Genomic DNA, 27,545 nt, shown 5'->3' with positions numbered 1-27,545 from the left:
GTGGGCTTGTGGGCTTGTGGCTGCTGATGGGTTCTTCTGGATTCTTTGCCCTCCCTGTGCATTCCGGCTGGTTTTGCAGGCGGCAGGCACGCAGGCCGGATACCCTTTCCCTCCGGGGTTCTTGCTTTTTTCTGCTTCCCATAGTTCCCCCTGTTTAGCATAACGTCCGGCTCCAGAGCGAATAACATTTGACCCCAAGCATCCTTTCCCCACACGTGTGACCAGACTGAAACCTCACTGGGCCACAGGTGTCACAGGCCAGTGGGACTTGCGGAAAGGTAGTGACTGGAGCCTGGCCCTTACAGAACATTCCATTCAGTTAGAAAAAAGGAGTGGTGGGTATTTGGAGACTTCCCCTGAGCCTGTGGCACCACCAGATGTCAGGGCCTTAAGCCTGAGGAATCTGAGACCACGGGTCGATGGTAAGATTGGGATGCTGAGGTTTATGGAGGCTTAGCCCTGCAAAAGAGGGGGAGCTGCTTTGTCGGCTTCAGATGATTGGACAGAGACCCCCAGCCCTGGCGTGTGTCTCTGGCTGGGGAAGGCCAGCTTGCTAGCCCAGCTCCAGAGACGGCACCAAGCCCTCGAACAGGATGGGCTCCGTGTGGAGGAGAACTCAGTGTGTGATCACCTGAAGGACACGAATCTGGAGCAGTTAGTTGTGCAGATCCATAGGTGCTTTGTTTTTATTTGAAAGGCTGATTTAATAATAGAAAACAGTTCTAGAGAAAAAAATAACCCACAACACAATAAGGGCCTGGACTTACTGCCTTTCTTAGACATTTAAAAAAATTTTTTAAACATTTATTTATTTTTGAGAGAGAGCACGAGTGGGGAGGGGCAGAGAGAGAGAGGGAGACACAGAATCCGAAGCAGGCTCTGGGCTCCGAGCTGTCAGCACAGAGCCCGATGCGGGGCTCCAACTCACAGACCATGAGATCATGACCTGAGCTGAAGTCAGATGCTCAACCGGCTAAACCATCCAGCCACCCCAAAATGTTTTTTTTTTAAATTTTGTTTTATTCATTTTTTGAGAAAGACAGAGTGCGAGCAGGGGAGGGGCAGAGAGAGGGGGAGACACAGAATCCGAAGCAGGCTCCAGGCTCTGAGCTGTCAGCACAGAGCCCTATGCGGGGCTCCAGCCCACGAACCATGAGATCATGACCCAAGGTGAAGTCGGACACCTAACCGACCGAGCCACCCAGGCGCCCCCCCAAAATGTTTTTAATGTTTATTTTTGAGAGAGAGAGAGAGACAGAGAGACAGAGACAGAATGTGAATGGAAAAGGAGCAGAGAGAGAGGGAGACATAGAATCTGAAGCAGGTTCCAGGCTCAGAGCTGTCAGCACAGAGCCTGATGCAGGGCTTGAACTCACAAACCGCGAGATCATGACCTGAGCTGAAGTCGGACGCTTAACCGACTGAGCCACCCAGGCGCCCCTTCTTAGACATTTTTAGGATCAAGTTATCTTCCTTCCCTACTCACACTGGTCCCTGGACCCAGCAGTACCAGCCTCTCTGGGAGCTTGTTATAAATGCAGAATCTCAGGTTTTGCGCTAGACCTCAGAATCAGAATCTGCATTTTCATAAGATCCCACAAGACCCGTGTGCACATTTATGTTCGAGAAGTGCTGCTGGAGTGTGTGTGTGTGTGTGTGCGTGCACGTGCCAACACAAACCCAGACGTGCAGAAATACGCTTCCATGTGCTGGTCCATTTCCCAACTGCACCTTGAATGCTCTGCCTTATTCAACAGTGGGCTAATCCTTCTAGGCTAAGGGTCTCACTGGTACTTTATCTTGATCTTCAGGTGGATTGAGTAAGTTCTGCAATCAAACCTTGAACTTTTTCGTATAAATATTTTTTAGAAGAACTTAGAAATTTCAAAATTGGATGTAAGCATACCATGAACTTGAGACTTGGTTAGTGACAGAGGAATAAGAAACGTTTTAGGTGTAGCCCAGGGAGGAAAAGATCATGCTCAATGAGAAAATTGCTCTGTCGGGATCACATAGCTATCGGTGAAGCCAGGAATTGAATCCTGGTCTGATGACCCTTGGTTTTGCTTTCCAAAAACGAATTGTTTAAAACCTCAGTCTCTAGGGAAGAAAATTTTTTTTCTACTGGTCCTGGGACTCCTGTGTCCCCTGCCTAATTAGATGGTGTGTGTTCTATCAACTACCAACTCCTGATGTAGTTGGACTCTATTAAAGAATGTTATAAAAGAATTGTTGAGTTGAAGGTTAGTGTTGGTGTGCATAAAAATAAGCAGAACTCTTCTAGAACTCTAAAATAAGCAAGTGATTAATAGTTCTTGTGTGTGTTCATTCGACAAATGTTTATTGTGGCCCGACATGTGCCAGGCATATCCTCGTGGAGCTTCTAATGGGAATCACAGAGTTTCTATCTGTCGATCCTGAAGCAGCATACACAGTTCCCAGGCTCTTTAATGACCTCGCTGTTAGGGTGAAACGGAAGGTAATTTGGCAGAGCAGGAAGAGAGGAGAAGAAGCCCAAGATGTAAGTTCTGAGCAAGAGGGATTTCAGAGCACAAGGAAGGTAGTAGAGAAAACCCTGATTTGAAGTTCATGGCTGAGCCAGGAGGAGATGTGGCTGTCTTCTCGTGCTGCTCCCCACCGGTGTGCCTTTCTGGGCTCCGGTCACTGGGGCCCCTTTTCATTGACCTCGAGGGAGAATTTTAATGAAGTCTAGGCTTCAACCGTGACCCTTGAAGTGTCAGGGAATAAAGAGCGAAACGGGCAGTTGGGGGGCACACGGCAGTGCCCCCGGCGGGCAGCGGAAGCAGGTGCTGGACGTCAAGTAGCAGCTCGCTTCCTTGGCCTCCGTCAGCCACATGGGCTCATTGATGAACCCAGACATCCCTTTACAATCTAAGCAGGTCTTCCCTCACGCCTGTTTAAGGCTGGGGCTTCATGATCATGACAACTGGAGAATTTTGGTACTGGCAGGGCAGTGCAGAAAATTACCACATTTTGTTTTTCTTTGTCCTCCCCTGGCGTTCAGGGAAATGTGCTGTGTCTCCGTCTTTGCTGAACAATCTGGTAAAAGACGAGCCAGCAGTAGAATATGGAGAGACTTGAGGAAGGAGAAATGGGCAGCCGCTATGGAAATGTGATAGAAATCAGGGAGGTGGGAGGTAGCTTGTGTGGGTTGCACTGCCCCGGGGTGTCCCCGAGCCCAGCGCGGAAGACAGCGCCTTGGCCCTGCGTGGTCAGGAAGATCGGGTCCCTGGTCTCCAGGTGGTGGAGGGGTGGGGGCACCGCCATCCTCCAGCTTTCCAGGCTCAGCAGCCCAGCTGACCGGCTCAGTGTCACGGTCATGGCCTGGCCCGCGCCTTGGGAGCCCAGAGCCGGAAGCTGTGCAGGAGCCTTGCTGGTGGTGGTTCTGGCCCCGGGCTGCCTGGCAAATGAAGTCTTCCTCGGGCCCACCTTCCAGGCACCTCTCAAGGTCTGCGTATCCGGGGCTGTGTCTTGTCCCTAGAACGGCCGCGTTGGGGCCGTGCGGCTGGCGCGGTGCGATAAAGAGGCTCCCGTGGTGTGCTCGGGACTTCTGAATGGCTGTGAGGGCATAATCCAGCTGCTGGCAGCTTTGCCACGGGGCCTCCCTCGGGGTGGTTTTGGGAGCTATAGGAACTTCGTCTTACTTTGACAGTCTTGCCTCTGGTTTCTTCTCTCCTTGAGGACCTGATGGGGCTCAAGCCTGTGCATAGAGAAGGGACGCCATTCTCCCCTTTGTTTTCTGCGTTAGCAATGGAAAACCACAGCTCCCACTTGCTCTCAGGAGTATTCGGGGCCAGCTGATTTGCCGAGCCCCTGGAGGGGCAGGGGCGGCCCCTGGCAGTACTGTGGGGACGACACAGGCTCTCGGTAGGGGTGGCACTGCTGTGGCCCCTGTCATGGCAGGATCCAGTTAGGAAAGCAGCAACCAGTTACTGCAACAGAATTTAACACTGGGAACTGGCAAAGCAGGTCATGAAGGGCCTGCTGGTAACTGTAGGAAGCAGCCCCCCACTTCTGGGTCGGCACCAGGTGGGTGTGCGGTGTGGTCCCCAGTCCAGTTGTAGCCCGTGGGATGTCCCGATCTACGTTCCGACTGAATCCAACATGGAGGGCGGGGCCCGGCCCCTGGAATTTAGCAAGCCTCCACGTGGCTTAGACCTGAGAACCACCGGTCAGGCAGACAAAGGGAAAAGGTAACACTTGGGGTGAAATGCTTCCTTGGGGTTGCCAAAACCTAGAAGCTCAGGGGGCGCCTGGGTGTCCAACTTCAGCTCAGGTCGTGGTCTCCCGGTCCGTGAGTTCGAGCCCCGCGTCGGGCTCTGTGCCGACAGCTCGGAGCCTGGAGCCTGCTTCGGATTCTGTGTCTCCCTCTCTCTGTGTCCTTCCCCCACTTGTTCTCCTTTTCTCTCTCAAAAAAAAAAAAAATTTTTTTTTTTTTAATTTAAAAAACCTAGAAGCTCAGAGAAGGGACCCTGCAGACCTGGGGACCTAAACCTCGGAGAAGGGCCCTAGCTGGTGCTGGCAGTGACTCCGAGGGGTGCAGGGGGGGAAAACTGAGATTGGTATTAAGTGCTGTTGGAACCAGCTGCTGGGGAAAACTGTCGCTGGGTGAAGCTGATAGGAGTAGGAAGCAGGCAGGGAGATGATACAGTCCCTTCTCCGTCCACCAGCCTTGCAGCCTCCCTCGAGCTGTCCATCCCAGTAGAGCCTCCCACAGAACTGCTGGCAAAGCAGAAATGAGGTTTGGAGAGCCCCAGACCCAGCATCGCGGAGCAGGGGGGTCTGGAGCTGAGAGACAACAGCTTTGGAAACTGGGGCAGCAGATGGCCAGTCACATGGAATTACCGAGGCACCTGCTGGGCCGTTCAACAGTTACTAAGTTCCTAGGAGTGCCACACTGTGCATTCCCTGGCAGCAAGGCAGAGGCCAGGCTGAGCCCTGGCCCTCACTGAGCTTGCACTCTGTCTGCAGGGAAGGAGGCAGACAAAAACCGCCCCTGCTCCCTCGCTCCCAGACCCGTGTGTCTGGGTCCCTCTGTGCGGTAGGCCCCAAGTTCAGTGCTGGGGTGCAGGCACACATCCAACGGCAGAGGTTCAGAGAACAGATTTATAACTGACTTCATCAAGCGGTTGAAAACAAGAGTTCTGCCCATCCCAGGTCTTATTGCTGACTTCATTCCTGGCCTGGGGAGCAGATTCTCACTCCTCGGAGCCTCCTGGCTGCTGTAAGTAAGGGTGGTGAGTGCTGTGCCTGAAGGGTCCTGCCCTTACCCACGGGCTGAGCCTCTACCTACCGCCTGACCAGGCTAATGCCTAAATGTGCTTGTCGGTCTCTGGAGGCTAAGGGTCCAGCCGACAATTCTGGACTCTCAGCAGCGTGCTAAATGAAAACCAGGAGAGGATGAGCCCTAAGTGGTTGTGTTTTGTGCTCTGATCTGGTGCCCCTGGTTTCCGTGGCTCTCAGCAGAGCTGTGAGCAAGCAGGGGTGCCTGCCCTCCCTCCAGGTCCTGAGAGATGGCACCAGGTCATCCAAGCCAGTAGCAGAAGTAGGGTTGTCCCCAGACCCTTCCTCTGGCTTTAGGGGGTGTGTCCCCTCCAGACAGTATTTGCACACAGAGAACATGCTCTGAGCTCCTTGTGGTCTCTTGAGAAGCACAGAGACGGGATAATGAGGCAAATCCGTGTTATATGAGGAATGGGGTCACCTCGTCTAATGATTACCACCTCATTCCTTTATGGGATGGAGAGAAAGCTTATGAAAGCTAGTAAAGGGGGAAATATCCTTTTTTTCCCCTTCTCTTGGGAGACTCCGAGGGAAGCTCTGTAAGTCTGGAAGGAGGATTTATTAGTAGAATTTCACAGCTGAGACCATGTTGTGATGGAGAATGGGAATGAATCAAAAACTTGCTGGGACCGAGCAGAGCTGAGTTGATGTGAGACATCTGGCTCCCTCCTGGCCCGGGCCAGCATGGGGGGCCCTTAGGAGCCAGCTGGGGGCAGGGAAAGGAGGAGGCTGAAACATGACTTGGGGCTGGTCAGCTTTTCCATCAACATGACATCATTCGACATGGCATGGACACAAGCTGCCAGAAGGCAACCCTGAAGATGTGGACTGTGTGGTGGGAGCAGGCGCTAATCAGAACCAGAACCCTCCCCGGGATGGGGGCTGGCTGGCCTGGCTTGCATTAGGGGCGGCCACCCTCCCACGGGCTGAACCACGCCAGCTGATTGGCTGCTTCTCTGGGATCTCATCCGCTTCTCAGGGACTCCCTTTCAGATACTCTTGGGGTTGGTACTGTTTAGAACTGCCAGTCGAACTCGGGGCTCCAGAATGATCACTACTTCCTGCCACGCTGGTGGCTAGGGTCGACCCTCCTCCCTTGGGCTGGGCTTCCCATGGTGAGTCTTGTGGTGGCTTTCTTCTAGAAGAGAGAGTTTGATATGGAGCCGACTTCTTTTTGTGTGATTTAAAATGTCAAAGTAAATTTTAAATCAAGGAGAAACATTAAGCAGGCGGGTCTAAAGATGAAAAGCTTCCAGAATGATCGCGCTTGGCGAATTGGATAATTCGGTCTGTCTGTGACTGTGTGTTTTAACAGTTTAGAAAAAATCTGATAGGTGAACGTGTTGGCATGCCCGCGCTCTGCCTGGAGCGGAGCAGCGGTCGTGGTCCTCAGCTCAGTTTCTAGTGACTGTGAGTTGTCTCTGTCCCCCCCTTGAGTCGTAAGAGGGATCTGTCGGGTCGGAGAGTCTACGGCGAGATGGGGTTTCACAGGTGTTTGAAAAGTATCCAGCACCGTGCTTGGCCCACACTGAAGGTTGAATCCAATCCCCTTTCCTGAGCTGCCCCATCTTAATTCGGATTCTCCCAGAAGCAGACCCGTGAGTCAAGGATTCGAGCGCACGTGGTTGACCCGGGTGATGATCAGTCCCAGCAAGGACGGGTAGGAAAGTGTGACAGTGAGACAAGAAAGGAAGGCAGCGATGCCCGTCAGGGTTCTGCAGAGAAACAGAACCAGTAGAACGTGTGTGTAGTAACACTGGAGTGTGGAGGCAGTCTGAAAGTAGAATTCCTTCTTTTGGGGTGACTTTTGTCTTTTTCTCATAAGGTCTTTGATCCGATGAGGCCCACCCGCATTGTGGAGGCAATCTTTATTCAGAGTCTACTGAATTAAATGTAATCTCATTTAAAAATACGTTTGCAATGACATCTAGATTGGGTAGTGAAGCCTAGTCAAGTTGACACATAAAATAAACCATCACAGGGGCGCCTAGGTGGCCCAGTCGGTGAAACGTCCACCTTTGGCTCAGATCATGATCTCACAGTTTGAGTTCGAGCCCCGCGTCGGGCTCTGTGCTGACAGCTCGGAGCCTGGAGCCTGCTTCGGGTTCTGTGTCTCCCTCTCTCTCTGTCTCTCCCCCCGCTCATGCTCTGCCTGTCTGTCTGTCAAAAAAGGTTGAAAACAAACAAACCATCACAGCAGCCGCACAGAAGGTGTGTTGTTGAACACGTTATCACTGCAGGCACCTGGAGCTGAGTCCTGCTGGGGAACCCTGAGAGTCAGTATGGAGCACCCTCAGAGTTACCCCAGCCAAGAGATGAGGGACTGTGGCGGGGACCTGGGTTCTCTGGCACTTCTGGTCTGCCATGCGTGTGGGCGGAGCCACCAGAGAAAGCTCTCAGGAAAGGGGGTGAGGGTGCAAGCTGGGCTGGCAGCAGAGCAATGGGACGAGCCAAGAGGATGTGGGTGGGGCACTGATACTGTCTTCTCCGTCTTCCTGGGATCATTTCTACCCAGACTTTCTCTGAGCTCAGCTAGCTCATCGCTGGCAAGAGGGTTCACACGCTGTCTTCTCCCCATGCCCACCCTTCCTAAGAGAGGGCAGCTCTCCCACCCGGGAGGAAGGCCAGGGAGGGCGCTGCCCGGGACGAGGCCCACTCAGCAGCTTCCCACCGCCATGTTGGTTTGCCTGGCCATGGCCTGGCTTGTCCAGCAGTGCCCATCTCTAGCCCTGGACTTGCGGAACAGAAGGTGCAAATTCAGTCCATTTATACGTGTCCTTTCCTACTGTTTGGCTGTTGCCCAGGGAAATTGCGATCAGTAGAAAACAAGTGGGCCAGAGTTCAGTTCTGGATCATTGTGTGTGTTTGGTTCTGCTGTGTGTGCATGCAAAAAATGTGACTTTTTGTTTTGCCTTTTTTTTTTTTTTTTTTTGGTCAGAAAATGTAAAAAAATACCCTAAGCACCAGTGTGGTTGGAATAGCCCTACCCTGGAGGTTAGGAGAGTTCTAGATTCGGCTCTGTGGTGGATGGCCCTCTGGCCAGGAGCAAGTCTGGCTCCCTTTTTGGGGATTCAGTTGTACATCTGAAAAATGAAGGTTTTGAGCTGGACGGTTCCTAGATTGCCCCAAAGCTTCGGCATTCTGTGTGTCCACCTCGCTACCTGCTGTCACTGAGGGAGTCGGTGTGTAACTCTCATGTGGGCTCCATGTTTGCTCTGTCACATTCCTTTCCCACAATGCATTCTTTCCTTCATAATATTGCCTGCGAGTATCCAGGTCTCAGGCCCCCCTGGTGACCCTGCCTGGCCTTGGCAATCGGCCGTTTGCCGAAATAAACAAGTTGGGGCAGACCGGCCCTTGCTGACCGGGAACCTGCCAGGGGGCATGGGAAGATCCCCGAGATGGCAGAGGCCCAGGAAAACCATTACACGCGTCAAAAATACGCCCTGTGGCAGCTGCAGAATGCCTGTCCCAGTCACTTTCCTCCCTCCTTGCTTGTACATACCCTGGTGGCTGATCCCTTTGATGCTATTAAAAGCCAGAGTCATCCCTGCTGCCCTGCTTCACAGACTTAAATGTGGGCAGATGTGAGTGCTTATTACCGGTGCAAGAGCCCCAGGTTCTAAGGGGCTGGTTTGTGGAGACAGGGCATGGGCATGGTTTCCCATGGCCTCATCTGGTAATTTTGGGGACAGAACGTTCCCTCTCTCTCACTTGAAAAACGCCACATCCCCCGGAATCCCCAAAGCAGTTAAAAAATAAAAAGTATCACAGAGGACTGACCTCTGACGCAGGGTTCTGTGGTGCAGAAAAGCAGCCAGCTGGGTCCATGGACCCCACAGCCTTATCTGCCGAATAAAACACATTGTTGTAGGGTTACTGACTCTGAACCAATGGAAGTAAAGCCTTTTGGGTTTGTCCAACGTGCGTTCTGTGTTGTGACCATCTTTTTTTTTTTTTTTTGATGTTTATTTATTTTTGGAAGAGAAAGAGAGCACACACAAGTGGGGGAAGGGAAGAGAGCGAGAGGGACAGAGGATCCGAAGCAGGCTCCAGGCTCCGTGCTGACAGCAGAGAGCCCCATATGGGGCTCGAACATCTGAACTGTGAGATTATGACCTGAGCCAGAGTAGGTTGCTTAACTGACTGAGCCACCCAGGTGGCCCTATATTGTAACCAACTTTTTTTTTTAAGTTCCAGACCGTGTCACCCTTGCTTTTGCCATCTGCCATCACACATTCAGGTATAGGTGGAGTTTTTGTCTTCAAGAGTGCATTGCAGTACGGCTGAGTTCAGGCCCCACACTGGTCATGGTTTTGTTGGAACGATGGGCACTGTAATATATGTACGTGATCGGTATCCTCACCTACTGGGGAATGAAGTCAGCTTTAGCCTATGTCTGAGTTTCTGTGAGTGTAAGCACCATGAGGGCAGGGCTTTGCCTGCACGGTTCATGTCCCATGTCACATGCCTTTAATAGTGCCTGGCACAGAGTCAGTTCTGGGTGGACCTGATGGCACACGGTCCAAGAGATGTAGCAGTTAGAGACCACGACTAGGGGCGCCTGGGTGGCTCAGTTGGTTAAGCGTCTGACTTCGGCTCAGGTCATAGTCTCTCAGTTCAAGGGTTCATGCCCTGCATCGGGCTCCGTGCTGACAGCTCAGAGCCTGGAGCCTGCTTCGGATTCTGTGTCTCCCTCTCTCTACCCCTTCCCCAGCTTATACTCTGTCTCTCTCTCTCTCTCAAAAATAAATGAATATTGGGGCGCCTGGGTGGCTCAGTAAGTTAAGCGTCTGACCTTGGCTCAGGTCGCGATCTTGCGGTTCGTGAGTTCGAGCCCCGTGTCGGGCTCTGTGCTGACAGCTCAGAGCCTGGAGCCTGCTTCGGATTCTGTGTCTCCCTCTCTCTCTGACCCTCCCCTGTTCATGCTCTGTCTCTCTGTCTCAAAAAAAAAAAAAACATTAAAAAAAATTTAAAAAAATAAATGAATATTAAAAAAAAATTTGGAGAGCACGACTCAGCATCTGTGAATTACTGGGTGATTGCTCCCTGTGTAGGGCATATGCCCCGTTGCTTTATAGGAATCAGGATAATGTGCAGCCGTGATCATTTCTGCAGATTTTAGTAATAGGCTACAGGTTCACCATGGTATCCCCTTTTCAGGACGCTGTGTTGAGTACGGCTAATTGTTGATGCGTATATCGGTGACTCAGTTGGTAGCTCATGGGGTTTAAGTGAGGGAGAGCCAGGGAGTGTGGCACACAGAGCATCACCAGGGAGGCGGGGGGCAGCCTGGGTGCGTGTTGATTCTGTGAGGGCCCTGGCTGCATGATTCTCTCCGCGAAGGTGTTGACTTGGGGCGGCCGTCCTCTGTGCTGTGGAGGGCTAGGTGGTGTGTGAAATGCGCTCGTGAGCCTGTGAGGGGGCACCGAGGTGGCCTTCTGTGAGTGCTGACATCTTGACCTTATTTATTGGCAGGCCTCAATTACGTTCTGACGGCTGATGTGGCCAAAAAGGCAAAGGGCCAGTTGCCCAGGGTCTACTTTGTGTTGCTGGGCGAGTCCGTGGGTCAGGTCACAGAGAAGCTGCAGCTGGTCCACATGGAGGAGATGTGTCACCACTACGTGGCCCACGTGAAGGTCAGTCCTCTTTTTTATTCTCAAGCCTTAATCCCTGTGGGCATTCGTTGCACGCTCGTGGGAACTACTTTTGTTGGGTGTTACGAACGCTCTGACTCCTGACACTTTATTTCACAAGGAGGAGAACATTCACTTTTTCTGTTCAACTTGGAGCCCGACAGCCCTTTTATTTATCTTACTGTGCTGGTCTTAGCCTCGGAGGCAGGGGCGGGGGGTCATGGTGGGCCAGGAGACCAGTGACACTCTCGAACCTTGACTTGTCCTTTTGGGAGGCTTCTCGTCCTCTTCCCTCTTCGAAGCTCGGCGGTCTTGTCAGAGGAGAGCCGTGGAAGCACGTGTGTCTGGCTCTGCAGTGGTCCTGGATCACACCGCGCCTGATGGCTTCCTCAGTGGTCCACTGCATGTTAGTGCATAGTCATGGCTAAGGCATTTTAAAACTAGTTGGGCTAGGTTTTATCCCTTGATTACTTTCTGTTTATTTTAGGAGTGCTTTTTTTGGCCCCTTTTCCCTCGTACTCTAAATAAACTTTCAAGTATTTTTTTCCTCTTGAGAGTGTTTGTTAAATACACTTTGCTGCTAATTCCGGACACCAGGCTTTGATTAGCTACAGGGCGGCCTCTGTGTAGACAGGTGCCGGCAGGGTGGGGGTCCCGGTGGTGCCCAATCCTGCAGCTGTGGCTAGGTGCCAACCCACCGGCAGAGAGCATGGGAGATAGAACGACCCATGTGAACCGGCCACATGGGTGCAAAATGGATGTGGGTTTTGGAGTCCCACAGACCTGGTGTGCGTCCTGCTGGGTGGTGCTTTGACCTCCGTGTGTCTTAGTTTCTGCGTCTCTAAAGTGGGCACGTATACCTGAAGGGCCTTGGGCGGAGTCTGACTCCCAGCAGGCACTTGGCATTATTATTTGTTTGGGCCACATGTAGCCGCCAACATTCTGACATTCTTGACTTACAAAACTGGTATTTTCATGTAGTTCAACCTAATATTAGCCCGTGGCTTTCTGGACGAGAGTAAAAATAGTCCGCAGGGTAGAGTCTCGTTCCATTATTGAGTTGTTGGTGCCGGAGCAGGAGGGTAACAGCTGCTTCTTGATGCTTCTGGATCGTATGTAGAGAAATGCCCCACACGCCCATGGCACTCAGTCTGGCCCAGAGCCCGTGCGTCCGTGCCCCTGAGATGCTTTTCAGTGGGGTTGGGCTATGTCTCTTGCCAGGACTCGTGCCGGGGCCTGCCCAGACCAGCAGCCCTATGGCCCGGGTGAAGGCCATTTATAAAGTGTTGAGCCAGCCAGCCCCTCATGCCTCTAGGTCTTAGATAACATTAGTTCGTGGGTGCCCTTGGGGGTGGGGGGCTGCCCAGGACAGGCTGCGACACCTTTAAGTGCCTATGCTTGGTGTGTCCATACTTCCCAGAGATGGGACATCTGCCCTCGGCTTCCTCGTGCTGGGTCTCTTCCACAAATGCTTTCCTTCAGGGCTCTTTGCGACCTCTCGCTTTGGTTGAAGGGTTGCCCTTCATGTCAGGCCTCAAGATGGGGCCACAAAGAGCCTGCAGGCCTTTGCAAAGTGCACTCAGGGAACAGCAATGATGAGGTGATGAGGTGTCAGCTGGGGGCAGGGCTGTTTCCGTGGTGGCCTCTGGGGGTAACGAGGGGGGCAGAGCAGGGCTGCCCAAGGCTGTTGGTCCGGCTGCTTCCTGATAGCCGAGGTTGCCAGAGTTTAGCAAATAAACATAAAGCCTTCCTAGTTAAATTCACTAATAAACAGCATATTTATATATATATGACCCAGCAGTAGCACTGCTAGGAATTGACCCAAGGGATAGAGGAGTGCTGATGCATAGGGGCACTTGTACCCCAATGTTTATAGCAGCACTCTCAACAATAGCCAAATTGTGGAAAGAGCCTAAATGTCCATCAACTGATGAATGGATAAAGAAATTGTGGTTTACATACACAATGGAGTACTATGTGGCAATGAGAAAGAATGAAATATGGCCCTTTGTAGCAACGTGGATGGAACTGGAGAGTGTTATGCTAAGTGAAATAAGCCATACAGAGAAAGATACCATATGTTTTCACTCCTATGTGGATCCTGAGAAACTTAACAGAAACCCATGGGGGAGGGGGAGGAGGAAAAAAAAAGAGGTTAGAGTGGGAGAGAGACTCTTAAACACTGAGAACAAACTGAGGGTTGATGGGGGGTGGGAGGGAGGGGAGGGTGGGTATCGAGGAGGGCACCTGTTGGGATGAGCACTGGGTGTTGTATGGAAACCAATCTGACAATAAATTTCATATATTGAAAAAAATAAATAAAAATAAAAAATATAAAATATATATATACACATATATATGTGTGTGTGTACGTGTGTGTGTATATATGTGTATATATACATATATATATATATATATATATATATATATATATATATATATATACATATATATATATATTAGTGGAAGTGTAGCCCAAATAGTGCATGGGATATACGTACTAAAAATTATTTGTTTATCTGAAATTCAGATTTAACCGGGCATCCTGTTGGAAGGGTGGGAATGTTGACTTGGGAGCCTGCCTCTGGAGCTAAACATACATAGTTGTGGATTTAATTGCAAAGAGTTCTTTCATATTTAAGTGTCATTTTCTTTTACTTCTGTGTCCGCGTATAGAACCCAAAAAGAATTAAAAGACAAAGAAAATCTAAAAACACAAAAGAACCATGGCCGTCAAGAAGAGAGACTAAGGGGGTGGTCAGAAGATTGGGGAGGGTGAGGGCAGCCCAGGAGGGCAGTGCGAGCACATACCTGTATGTGATGATTTGGGTCGTCTTCGGGAGGATCGAGAGAACAGTCTAGTACATTGGACCCAGAGAAATTAGGTCATGATTAATACTTGACCGTCTTCTCACGTGAGGACATGGGGCTGGTGGGATGCTTGAGGAAGGCTCGTGCCTCTGTGGCCTTTATGGTTCAAGAAGCAGCATCCCTGTTAAATGGCGCTCAGGTGGCTGATGATTATATCCACTGAGAAAATGTATTGATCTCTTGTTGTCTGGGCCATAGCAGAGGACCCTGGTGAATGGCAGAGTGAGCCAGTGAGGGCGAGCCCTGGGGAGCTGGCTGGCTGTCCATGGTGTGGCCCAGCTGGCCGAGGAGGCAGAAGGCCTGGCCCTGGTTTGTCCATCATGGGAAAACAGCTGGGGGAGCCGTGGCTCTTGTGGGAGTTGAGGCAGGCGACAGGGTGGGGAGGGAAAGGCAGGGGGCAGCCTCCTGAAGCAGGGGCTGGAGGGGGGATGCTGGCCGTCCCGGGACCAGGGCTTGGTGTAGCCTCTGCCGCAAGTGGAACCTTCTCGACGGGCTGGCTCTCAGCTTTGCAGACATTGACGGAAGGTAAATAAAAGCGCTCTGGCTTATCGCACACCATATGGCCAGCAGACAGTGAGGCAGGCGCTAAGGGCTGGGCGTGTTTTGTTTAGGCTATCTTTAGGTATTTTTTTCTTTTTTGCTTTAAGCCTATTCCAATCTTTTTTTTTTTTCCCTTCTTTTCCCTAGAAGTTTTCCTTCCATATATGGTGATAAATATCTCTATTGTAGAAGACTGTTTGAGCTAACACCTGCCCCCCCCCCCCCCACCAGGCTAGCTGTGTTGTCCCACGCTTTGTTCCCTTCTCGGCCCCGGTGGGGCCTCCAGCAGGGACGGGATTTGGTGATAAGTCCCATCCTCCTCGGGGTCTGTTCTCAAGACCTCGCTGTGGCCCGCAGAGCAGAGGCGGTTCTGGCTGCTTCCCTGGCCTCTCTGCCTCAGAGTCCACATGCCCCGATTTAACTCCCCTCCTCCCCCAGAGCAGCCCAGTTTGGGAGATGGGCTCCCTCCCGTTAATCAAGTGGCTCCAAGCCTCTCAGGGGTCTTCCCTGTCACTGGAGGAAAGCCATTCAGCCTCAGCGCTCCCCACAACCTGCCCTCGGCTCGCACTTCTAGACGCATCGTCTGCATCACGTCATGTGTGCTCTGAGCTCCTGTCAAGGTGAACTGACTCCTTTTCTTCCGGAACGTGCCTCTCAAGCCTCCGCATCTCGGTTCTCATGTTCACCCCAGCATTTCTGGCACCTCGGTGATCATATCCATGGATATAACCACCTACATGGTTGTTGCCTTTTTTTTTTTTTTAATATCTCAAACACATGCCTCCCGTGGTATTTTATTTCATATTTTTTTATTTAAATCAGCTGGCTTTTTGCCTCCAGTAGAATAACTTGAAACGGAAACTTTGTACCCTCGTGTATGCAGAAAACGCACAATTGCATACCAAACAGAAAGTTAACTGTAAAAATAAATACGTTGAAGACATAACAGCGTCCTCAGAGTCTAACTGGATTTCATCCTTTGCCAAAGTCTGGGGAGAAGTGGCCCACTCTTCCTATGTACGAGGAGGGGAAATTTTGGAGTGCTAGGGACGTGTCAAGGACGTAGCGGACACCACACCGAACTGACCGGAGGGGTACTCCCTGGGGGATGACTTGCCAAACGTGTGGGTCCCGAGATGGCCCCGTGGAAAGCCGTGTCTTGAGCCCTGTCTGGGAAGGCCTGGCCGTGCTCTGCTTTGCTTGGATCTACCTCCCCCACCCCTTGCCTGCTGGGGGTTGTCTGTTCAAGCCTCCGTCGGGCCACGGCCGGCCGCTGCCGTGGGCCCTGGGGATGCTGCCATCAGCCGCCTGTGTCCCGGGAGCTTGTCCTGATTCCTGCTTTGGGGACGAAAGGCACAGAACAAATGCTCGTCCCGCCGAGCCTCGTTGAAGTGACTGATTGGTCGGCTGGAGCCCGACGGTCCCCGGGAGCATCCGGTCGGAGTGGGGACTGCCCGCCTCCCTGGGAACCTGCTGCTGGGAGCTGGTGGCATGACGCAGCAGGGAAGAGTTGCAGGCCCGTGGCCCCAGCTGAAGACCGAATAAGCATGGCCCGTCACTCCCCCCTTGTTTCCCGGCACGCGTGTGTGTTCCCTGGGGTGGCACCTGGGCTCCGCCCTCAAGTCCCACACAGTGTCTGGAGAAGCCAGGCCTTGGACTCTGGATGCGTGTGTATGCCGGGCAGGTGTGAGCCTCCTCAGGAGTCAGAGAGCAGGGCAGCGGCCGGAACTCTCCAGGGAGGTCGGGGGAGGCCGGGGTACAGGGTCAGTTACATCATTCCCAACCGTGAGGACCGGCGACCCCTCTAGAGGCCTTTGGAAAACCTTCAGTGAGCAAAGCCGTGTGTCAGACATTGTCAGGAGAGCCAAGAACTAGGATTAATGGGACGAGGGGAAAACCCCCAACCCTGCACCAGACAAGGGAGTATGAATGCACACGGGCTTTCCTGAGGAGCTGCAGATGTCCACGCGGCTGTGCTTTCGTGTTGTGGGAGCGCTTTTTCAGCAGAGTTCAAACTCTAAGATACCGTAGCCCCTTTGTCGTTGGTAGGGCCAGATGGTCGGCCTGGTCTGGCAAAGGGCAGGGCATCTCTGGCCACCAGGTCTCCTCAGAGGTCACGCCTCGGGCTCTGCCCAGGTGGTCCAGTCTGTTTCCGTTCTCCCATCCAACAAGATGCCTCCGACCGAGCTCCGGTCACACGACGGGCTGTGCTTTGGCAGGGCCTTTGGATCTCCTGGGTGCAGCGGTCAGATGTTAGAGGGCTTTATTTCCTTTCCTATGAAGCACATAGTTAAGGGAAATTTCAGTTGGATGTGTAAGGACTCCATGAGGAAGAGGAGAAAGGAAAACGGCAACATTTCCTTCTTTATCTGGAAAGTAGCACGCTGAATCTTTTTGGTCATCTGGATGAGTGAAAGAAATAGCTAAAAAAAAAAAGTTGTAGGATTTGGAGAAAAGGGATATAGATGGATAGATGGAGGAAGTCATCTTAAGGCTTATTTATTTGAATTCCTAGTCGCTGTCCATACTTAAAAAAAATTTTAACTGTACCAAAAGGTACACGGAGAAGGGACGTATTTCAGCCATTCTGTTTCTCTTCAAGAGGCAGCCGTGGTTCCGGTTTCCTGTGTGTGTTTCAAGAGCTTGTCAATAAATGCACAAAGTTGTGTGCCTACGTCCCCTTTTCACGGCCCTGGAAGCACGCAGTGGCAGACTGCTGAGCGGCTTGCATTTTCCTTTTAGAATTTCCAGTTACACAGAGAAGCAGATTTTGGTAAATGTGTACAATGGAATACTACTCAGCAGTAGCAAAGAACTACTGATGCGTGTGACAACACGTGTATGCGTGTATAACGTGCAATAACGTGTGTGTGCATTGATGCAATAACACGACCAAACCCCAAAGCATTACGCTAAGTGAAAGAAGCCGGACATAAAACACGACTTGTACTGTGGTTCCATTCATACGACATTGTAGAAAAGGCCAACTACAGAGACAGAAAGCAGATCAGTAGTTTCCGGGGGCCAGGGATGGGGAGGAGATGGGGATAATTAACTGCATAGAGGCAAGAGGGACCTTTCTGGGGGGATGAAAATATTCTGGATCATGACTGTGGTGACGGTTATATGATCAACTACATTTATTACAGCTCATCACAGTGTATAGTTAAACTTTGTAAATGTTACTGTATATAGATTATATTTCAACCGAACTTTTTGTTTTGTTTTGTTTTAAAGGCATCTTGAGGGTTGTTCCATATTGGTGCACGAAATTTCCCTGTTCTTTTCCATGGCTGCCTGGTGTTCTGTTGAAAGACTATCCCTTCTTTTATTTAACCTGCCCAGGGGATTTTCTAAATGCCAGCTCCAGGGGCGCCTGGGTGGCTCAATCGGTTGAGCGTCCGACTTCCGCTCAGGTCCTGATCTCGCAGCTTGTGAGTTCGAGCCCCGCGTCTGGCTCTGTGCTGACCGCTCAGAGCCTGGAGGCTGCTTCGGATTCTGTGTCTCCCTCTCTCTCTCTGCTCTTCCCCTGCTCACGCTCTGTCTCTCTCTCTCAAAAATAAATAAACCGTTAAATAAATAAATAAGCCAGCTCCAAGCTCGCTTCACCTGGAGTTTGTAGGTTAGTAAGCTCACTTTGCTTCTCTTGATGTGGCTCACGGTCCCTTTTCAGAAGACCCTCAGCCTGCCTGGGGAAGCGGGATAGCCCTTAAACTTGCAAGAAACATCCCCTCCAGCTGTAGTCATTTCTTCTTCCCCGCTTTGAGTCTATAGTGTCCTGGTTGAGGGCTTGCTAGGACCCCCTGAAGAGGACAGATGGAGGGGCCCTGGTGGTCTCTGAGGTGGCCTTGGACACGTGTCCTGCCTGAGAAGGGTGAGCCTTTCAACTGTGGCGTGCCCGAGGAAAACTGGGGGTATCTTGCTTCACTCCTGCAGCCAGCTTTCTGTCTTTGTCAGGTTCTTGTTGGCCGTAGGTGGCACAGGTAGCCTGAGTGTTTGCTAAAGACGTGCTATAACGTGGGGCAGGGGACGTGGGGAGGCTGAGATGGCTGGAATTGATAGGTGGGAAGGAAGCTGCCATCACTGTTCAGCCCCGTTGCAAAGTGGCTCGTGTGATGCACTCTGGTCACGCAGATGTCACAAGGAACCGGTGGCTGGGCTTTGGAGCCCGTGCTTGAATTCGACCCCCCGAGTGTGGTTCCTCTGGCGACCTCCTCCGGGAGACTGTTGTGGAGAGCTGGGGGGCGCACTGGGGAGTGATCAGGAATTGAAGGGGTGTGGTGGACGTTCCACGGGGGTGTTGCTATCCTCTGTGAGTACCATTTGGCCGTTGATTTCTTTGCTGGGTGGACTGAAGGGTCCTTGGTCTTCTGCGTTTGGACAGTGTCACCGGGGACCTTGGGATCAGTGACGGAAGCTCTGAAGGTACAATAATTCTCATACAACGGCTTTGCCCACCTCAATTTTTTTTTTTTTCCTGGAAACAAGGCCGATATAAATACAGAGGCATGGCGTTGACACTGATGGTTTTATCGTAGGCTTTTTTTTTTTTTTTTTTGGTGTGTTGTATGAGACAAGCCTTATATCAATTGCGGCTGAAGTCCTCATTTGAGGAGACAACTTTCTGTTCGTTGTTATTTACTCTGGATTTACCTGTATGTTGTCGATGCCCTTAGAGCACTACTATTCTTTTGAAGTCACACCTGATGATGTGTTTTGTCTTCCTGGTTTTGTCCCTCTATTTGAGATACGATTTTCAAGGGTTACGAGGATTTTCTTTACCCCCTCAAACCTAAACCTTACGTGTTTATTGTAAAAGTGATTTCTTTCAAAGTGATCGTCTCTTAGTAGTTCATGTTTTGGAATTTCCTCCATGGCTTAGTTATTCCCTTTTTTTTTAAAAAAATTAAGATATAATTGACATAGCACATTATATTAGTTTTAGGTGTACTTAATGATTTACCATATGTATACATTGCAAAATGCTCACTACAGTAAGTACAGTTAACATCTGTCACCACATTTAGTTACACATTTATTTAAGATTTAGTCTCTTAGCAACTTTCAAAAATACAGTACAGTATTATTGCCTATAGCATATGCTGTGCATTGTATCCCCAGGGCTTATTTATTTTAAAACTGGAAATTTATGCCTTTTGACCTCCTGTGCCCATTTTACCTACCCACCCCCATCTCGAGTAATCACCAGTCTGTTGTCTGTGAATTTTGTTTTAGATTTCACATATACGTGAGATCACAAGGCATTCATCTTATTCTGTATTATTTCACTCAGCATAATGCTCTCGAGGTCCATCCGTGTGGCTGCAAATGGTAGGATTTCCAACTTTTTTTTTTATGGCTGAGGAGTAAATTCTTATTTGTGTGTGTTTGTGTGTGTGTGTGTGTGTGTGTAGACATACTACCTCGTCTTGATCCGGTCACTCATCCCTGGACACTTAAATTGCTTCCATGTCTTGGCTGTTGTAAATAATGCTGCAGTGAATATAGGGCTGCAGATATCTTTTCAAATTACTGTTTTTGTTTTTTCTGGGTGAATACCCAGAATTGGAATTAGTAGATCATACAGTAAGTCTGTTTTTAAATATTCACTTTTAATTGTGGTAAACTTTTGGAGTTGACTTAAATTTTTTTTTAAGTTTATTTATTTTGAGAGTGGGTGGCAGAGAGAGTGTGCAAGTGGGAGAGGAGCAGAGAGAGAGGGAGAGAGACAATCCCAAGCAGGCTCTATGCTGTCCGCACAGAGCCCGACACGGGCTAGGTCTCATGAACCATGAGATCGTGTCCTGAGCCGAAATCAAAGTTGGAGGCTCAACTGGCTGAGCCACTCAGATGCCCCAGAGTGAACTTGAATTTTGAAAGCAGCAGGATTTCTCTGTGATCCTCTCCAGTAGATAATAGTCTATTTGTAAAAGAGTGGGATGTGATAATACTGAAATTAGTAGTAAAGAATTTGGTAAGAACACCCCCTTTGAAAGTGGTTCTCACTAAGAGAATTGCCACGACATTGGACATTCGGAGTAAAGATAACGGAAGCTGCAAACACAGTCACTGTCTGACTGCTTTTAATCTTCGTTTTCTTCTCACACTAATGTGAGAGGTAGTGATTGCTGGTATCCTTATTTGGGGCAGTTAAAAGACAAGGCATAAAGGAGTCAAGGAACTTGCTTGTACCTTACAGCTGACTAGAAGCAGAGGTGCGATTTGAACCCAGCAAGTGGGGTTCCCAAGGCTGGGCCCTTCATTACCACACTGTAGCACCTCTCGTAAGTGTAAGCCACAGCCAACCCAGGACTTTTGTGCCACGCCCTCTTGGCTTGGCGTGGACAAAGAGGCTGTGTAATTTGCCCAAGATTGCAAAGCTCTCCGTTTATTGGGAGGAGCACACGGCCACCACGGGTAACAGTTTTCGATGACCACATCGTGGAGCTGTGGTGTGCTCGTAATGTGTAACTACCAGCGCTCGGGGGAGAGGACCTGACTTAGAGCATTCTGCCAGTTTCCCTGGTATAAATACTCCCACCGTGGCTGATGTCATTGTATCAATGTGACATCATTGCGTTAGGAAGAGATGTACCGTAGTGTGTTATTGTATAGTATTTCTACCACACATGAGGGAACATGCCAGATCTGATAACCTTAAGACCATAGATAATAGTAAAGCATAATAAAATAATTAGGAAGTAATGAGTTTTGAGTGTTTATTATCCTCCTTTAACTTAATTCATTTGATTGTAAGCTTATGCAAGTTAAGAATGGCTGTTTTAACCACTGGCTCATGCGCTTTCTGAAAATTGAACAATTGGCTCTTGCAAGCCCGCTACAGAACGTTCCGCTGGCTGTGACCACTGTGTCTGCTGTGTTTGTCTCTAAGCTGGTCACATCACTCAAGTCCTGCCTTACACACAGATGTTTGGTTATCGGCGTGTTTTCATTGTTGTTTCCTGTGGTTTTTTAGATTGACAAATAATTAGAAAGTCAATCTGTGGGGTTAGTTTAACTACCAGACCACAGCTCTTCTGTTTGTACATTGGGTTCAGAGGCACTCTGTGTTTTGATGGAAACTGTTAGGTAGTTTCATAGTTTCCATTCAAAATAATGAAAAAGATTTTATTTAAGTTTATTGAGGTAGCCACTCCTCACTCCCTACCCCATGTATGCATGTTGGGGTTCTGTTCAGCAACCCTTTACACACCAAAGAATCATGGGCTGACTGTGGAGTTGTCTTGGAGGAGGGAAAGGGCCTGGGACAGGGGAGATGATCTCCCTTAGGCCAGTTTAAACCCTGGGAATCCCATCACCTCTGGAGACTTGAGTTTGGCCCAGTCCTGACTAGCGTGGGTTGGGTTGGCCACTTTCTTCAGCCCCTCGGTTTTCTTGCATGGTGATCGGATCGAGTAGAACCCTAGGGCTGGTCCTGCCCTTTTCTTGCCAATTACTCTAATCAGAAGCAGCATATCAAGGTGGCCCAAAGTGTACTATTATGCTTTTCTTTGTTGTCTTTACTCCCTCCTGAGGCACCCGTTCCCAAAGCCAGCTGAGAGTTCTTTGACCTAATAAGGCAGCTCCACATGAACTAAGAAGTACCAGGCCTGGAAACCACCCTTTGTGGAGTAGCTGGCCCCTCAGTCTACCCCAGGGCTGCCTCCACCAGGCCACACAGCCCTTGCTGTCTCCTCCCAGGTAGAGCATTTGTGTCTGAGACACGTCCAACTCCATGTGGGAGGCCCACAGTGGCTTCTGGATGAACGTGGACGAGCCTAGTGTCTTCCTACAAAGGCAGCAGACCCTGCGGCCAGCTCACCGGTCATCCAGTGCTATCTCCGAGGCTGGCTAGGGGGCTCAAGCCCAGACTGAAAACGAGAGTCATGTGTTTGGCTGGGAGCTGCAAGAAGGGGAAGTGGGGGAAGAGAGCTCCCTTTGTGCTGCACTGCAAGTCGAGATAGGATGTGGATAAAGACATCCGTCAGAGGGTGATGACTGTATCTGGTAAGGGTGGCAGTTGCGGGGGAGGGGGGGGGTTCTGTCCAGGGAAGGCTTCTGAGGAAGAATTCCAAGTCAGCTAAGGACTTGAAGGGGATGGCCATAATAACAGGATAACTTGCTTCACCACGTCTCCTCTGCTCCCTGGAGCAGAGGTAAGTTCCAGCTCCTGGGAGGTGATATACTGATTGGGTCATTAGTAGGCCTTCCAGTATCATTACCTCCGCAAGGAGCTCCCCGTTCTCCTTGCACTCTGTGGATACAGCATGATACCCTTGGCTTTCACAGGAATCCATCCAGCCACCAGGAATGGAGACCTGGCTGCAGGGGCTTAAGCACATCAGTTGACCTTTCCCCACATTATAAGACTTCTTATAGGAGAGAAGTTTCTGGTGTTATTTCAGTGGCTCAAGGATGCGATTCTCATGACCTTTCACTGAGGAAGTATTTACTGAGTGCCTACTATGTCCTGGACTGTGTGGGTTCTCGGGTCTGGGAGCAGACAGAAATCCATGCCCTCTGGGGGCTTACATGTCCAGTGGAGAGAGATAGACAATAAGTATAATAAAGGAGCAATTTAAATCGTGTTAGGTGATGAGGGCGATGGAAAAAGAAAAGAAATAGAGCAAGGTGAAGCAGGTTGGGAGTGCGGGGTCGGGGTTCTGGAGGTCAAGGCAACCTTACCGAGAAGGTGGGATCTGGGCAGAGACTGGGAGGAGGCAGGCAGCTGGCAAGATGGATTCCTGCAGGAACCATTCAGAGAGGGTCCTGGGGTGTGAGACGTGTTTGAGGAGGGGCAGAGGGCTGGTGTGAGAGTGGGATTGGAGGAGAGGAGTCTGGGTGGCAGTGGTGGGCATGGGGCAGACCACGGAGGGCCCCACAGGCCATGGGGAGGACTTGCGTTTACCCTGAATACATGGGAGCAGAGCGGTGATGCGGTCTTCCTTCCACTTTGAAGTAAGGGCTCTTACTTTGAAAGGACCCTTTTGGCTGCCATGTTGAAATGGGCCATAGGAGATGAGATAGGAGCAGGGATACATTTAGGGGACTATTCAAGCATCCAGGAAGAAAGCTTGGTGGCTCCCCTGGAGTGACAGCAGTGGAGCTGGGGAGAAGTGGTTGCATTCTCGTTCCTGTTGAAGGTGGATCCTGAGGCTTTGATAGTCAGGTATCAGGGGATGAGATGTCATAGTTGACTCCAAAATTTTCAGCCTGAGTAACTAGAAGCATGGAGTTGTCAATGGTGGTGTCTTCAACTGGTATTGGAAAGGTTGCAGGTGGACCAGGTTGTAAAGGAAAGATCTGGAGTTCCTATTTAGACACATTGAGTTAGAAGGGCGCATTAGATGGTGAAGTGGCTACGTGTATATATGAACCTACAGATTGAGTGGTGGTCTGGGTTGGAGGTATAAACTTGGGAGTCATTAGCAGATAGATTGTACCCAAAGCTGTGAGATTTGAAGAGGTCACCAAGGTGAGGGGAAGAGAGAAGAAGCAAAGACACTCCTCAAACATTAGGAGCACCTTTTCCTCATGGTACCAGGAAGGCTGCTGAGTTCTAGCTACTGTGTCTGCTTTCCACGAAGGGAGAAGGGCAAAAGGCTCTTTCCATCTGATCTGAGGCCCCTTGGAAGAGTCTCCAGTGACTTCTAACAACTCACTGACCGTATCTTAAGGGAGGTCGGGAGGTGACAGTTGTGGCTGGACGTCCTACACACTCTAACAGTGGAGAGCTCTGCTGTCCTGTAGAACTTTCTGAGACGGAAATGCGCTGTTATCTGTACTGTCCCTTATGGTGGCCACTAACCACATATGACTACTGAGAACTTGAAATGTAGCTAGTATCACCGAGGAATTGAATTTTCACTCCAAGTTTAAACTCAAGTGATCACATGTGGCTAGTAACTACCATATCGGCCAGTGCCAGTGTTGAAGTTTGGTTATGACGGGAGGAGGAGGGATGGACCCTGGGTGGCCAACTTGTAGATTCTGTGACAAGAGGGCATGGAGTCATCACAGGACACGTTGGTCCTACAAGTCAAGCCTCGTAAGCTAAATGGAAATTTAAATCACTGCGTTGGAAGTTACATTGGGCTGCTTCACTTTGTATTTACACATGTTGATTAAAACCTGAGCTTCCGGTCTGTCTTTCCAGGGTCCTTTTGGAGCGTGTACGCAGTCACGCACATAAACACACACACATGCACACACACGTGCCTGTATCCACACGGTGTCTATAGGCCATATACCGCGAGGGGCGGGGAAGAGCATTAGAACTGAGAAAATCGGGTGTTCCTGAAGGAGTGTCACAATCTTGCATCTGATGCCCTCCGTTTTCTTCTCTGTGGCCTGAAACTGTATAAACGGTGGCAGTATAGAGGAGAGAGACACAACTGCTGGGTCCAAAGCAAGAGCATTTTAAAGTTGGAGACAGATTGCAAAACTGCCTTGTGGTTTATAAAGGTCGCCTGTCCTGATGATATGGGGTAGAGTGATTCCTTCTGAACTCAGCATTTGTGAGCACAGGAGCTGAAGCACTTTCCCGCATGGCACAAGCCAGGATGGGCAGGTCTGTCTCATCGGTCACGTGGTCATGGGCAACCTGCTTCGCCTTTATTGCTCAGCCTCAGTTTCCTTGGCTGAAAATGGGCAGGAGAATATCGGCTCCATAGTAGGGGTCCAGTTAGCACTGAGCCCCTCTTTCCTTTTCTAGCCCATACATCTATGACTCTGCCTGGAATGGATCAAGACTCATTTCCTAGGTGTTTGGGGGATTTTTTGATTTTACTGATTAGCAGCAGATGGGGAGAAGGAAATAGAAAGCGTGGCCCAAACGAGAAATCTATGTGGGAAGAGAGGAGGGCAGATGGTCGCATAACTGGCACCTTCCTTCATCTGGAATGGAGCAAGTTAGAAAGACGGAGTTACCTTCATGAGCCGGCTTCCCAGGGCCCCTGTGCAGCGTGCACACCGGTCACCTGGGGACCGTGCGAAGTGTCACGTGCAGAGCCTGATGCAGCAGGTCTGAGGTGAATTTCTGCCAAGCTCCCCCGTCACCCCCGTGCTGCTGGTCCACAGACCACACTCTACGAGGAAAGGAGCTAGAACAAATAGGTACCAAGAGTTACAAGTCGAGTAGGATGAAGACCATCGCTGGGCTGTTTCCCGGGCATCACAAGGCTTCAGAGGGGCCAGAAGCTTCTCCCCTCGCACTGCTGGTGGGAGAGCCCCCCATCAGTGAGGAGGGAATGTAGTTCTGCTGGCAACACTCTGGCTTCATTGCGACCTTGTGCGACCCACTGGGTCACGCGGATGCTTGGCGGTAACAGAGGGAGGGCCCCTTACAGGAGGGCTGGTGCGGAAGCCGGGGTCCCCTGTCTGCTCACTGCCTGACGCTTGAAAGACAGAATTGTCAGCAGTCAGCTTACGGAGCATAACTTTTTTGGCAGTTCTGTTTGACTTCACCGGAGTGTTTTGGGTACAGCCATGTCAGAAATCCATTTCTCTTCCCCAGAGACTAGGAACTTCTTGAAGGACAAGCTCTTATTAAGCAGAATAATTTAAGATTTTTTTCTTTCTTCCTGGTTTCCTGGGGTCGGCTCTCTCAGAGCAAAGAGAATGAGAGACGACTTAGATTGTGTGGGTTCTTCCCGCATTTGACAGAGATGGTGGTCATATACGTTCTCCTCCCTTGCAGGTCACAGTGGGACACCAGGCTCCTGGTGACCCCTGTGTTTGAGGATGTAATGAATGTGGGTGGTAGAAAGGGTGCTCCCACATCGCAGCTAGCCAGGGACGCCCCCACCCTGAAAGCCCGACCCCTGGCTTTTGGGGTCTTCTCACAAGACCGACGTAGACCTGCGTCATTATACTTGGAATAATGGGGACCCCAAAGTAAAGTCTGTCGATGCATCCCACAAGTTTTGTGTGACAGGAAATTGCTTCTTTTTCAAATGCTGCACTGGGGCTGTGCAAAACGAAAAAAAAAAGTCAACGATAACAGTGACAGTAACTATTTTTATTGAATGTTGACTATTTGCGCAAAGTGTTTTACATGTACATTTAGTCCTTATGAGAACCTAATGACATGCGATAAATTATACATAAAATTGCATGTATTGTCATTCTATATACATAGACAAAATAAAATCCCATTTTAGAGTTGACGAATCTGACACTTGAGTGTTTGATTTACTCAGGACCTCGCAACTGCTCACCAGCCAGGTCTTGGGTTTGAATCCCATGTGGCAGCTCAGTAGTTCTGTGACCTTGGACCAATTACGTAATCATAGCACCAGGGCCCATAAGAAGTGTCGACTGCTGTCTGATGACATCAGATCGGTCTGAGGAAGAGAGGGTCCTGGCTCTGGGAGGCCTGTCTCCAGGCACATCGGTGCTTGGGTTCCCATGTTGGCCGTAGAACTTGACTCAGGGCTGCACATGCATGTCCGCATCTGATGTGGTCTGTCCAGGATAGGAGAGAGGCTCGGGGTGGGTCGGTGAGCCCAGAGCAAGGGAGAGGCCTGGGGAAATGGAGGTTCTCGTCCTCTCTTTGGACTTCCCAAACTGTTTTTGGCCTCAGCCATTTAAAACATGCATGTCAGGGGGCACCTGGGTGGCTCAGTTAGTTGAGCGTCTAACTCTTGGTTTCGACTCAGGTCATGATCCCAGGGTCGTGGGATGGAGCCCCAAGTCGGGCTCTGTGCTGAGTGTGGAGCCTGCTTAAGATTCTCTCTCTCTCCCTCTGTCCCTCTCCCCTGCTTGCATGCTCTCTCACTCTCTCTAAAAAAATAAATAAAAATAAAAAACAAATGTCAATGAATATTTTCAAGACCTTGAAGTCTTGTTCACGCATTCGGCCCACCGACACGTATGTCTTGGGTGCCAGGCGCGGCTGAGTGGGGGGCAACAGGGACGGAAAAGCCCTGGGGCCCGCCCTTGAGAAGCTCGGGTTCTCACATCTGCATTCGGATCATGGTCTTATTCGGCCACCTGACGGCTTTGCCCTTCTCCCCCCCACGCTGCGTTTTGAGTTCGCTTCGACGCGCATCACCGGTGTGGTGACCTACATCCAGGTGGGCCTGTTGTGGCCAATCACGTGCACCAGCCACTCCGTTTGTTGAGCACCTGCCAGACGCCGTGGAGCCCTCGCAGATGGAGCCCCGTCGAACACGGCCCCTGCCTCCAAAACAA

The 27,545-nt window shown here is 50.5% G+C and overlaps 1 protein-coding gene across 4 annotated transcripts in view; it reads left to right on the top strand.

The window, feature by feature from the left end:
- The window catches only part of ITGA9 (integrin subunit alpha 9), a 362,074-nt gene that overhangs the window by 79,329 nt on the left and 255,200 nt on the right, over positions 1-27,545 (top strand). For all 4 annotated transcript variants that reach the window (XM_023260749.2, XM_023260752.2, XM_023260750.2 and 1 more), the window contains exon 15: positions 10,783-10,943. In XM_023260749.2, coding sequence (XP_023116517.2) covers positions 10,783-10,943 — 161 coding nt within the window. The remainder of the gene's footprint in view (positions 1-10,782; positions 10,944-27,545) is intronic.

This window comes from Felis catus, chromosome C2 (genome assembly GCF_018350175.1).
Source record: "Felis catus isolate Fca126 chromosome C2, F.catus_Fca126_mat1.0, whole genome shotgun sequence".
NCBI lineage: Eukaryota > Metazoa > Chordata > Mammalia > Carnivora > Felidae > Felis > Felis catus.
This window is presented reverse-complemented; position numbering and strand designations above follow the sequence as displayed.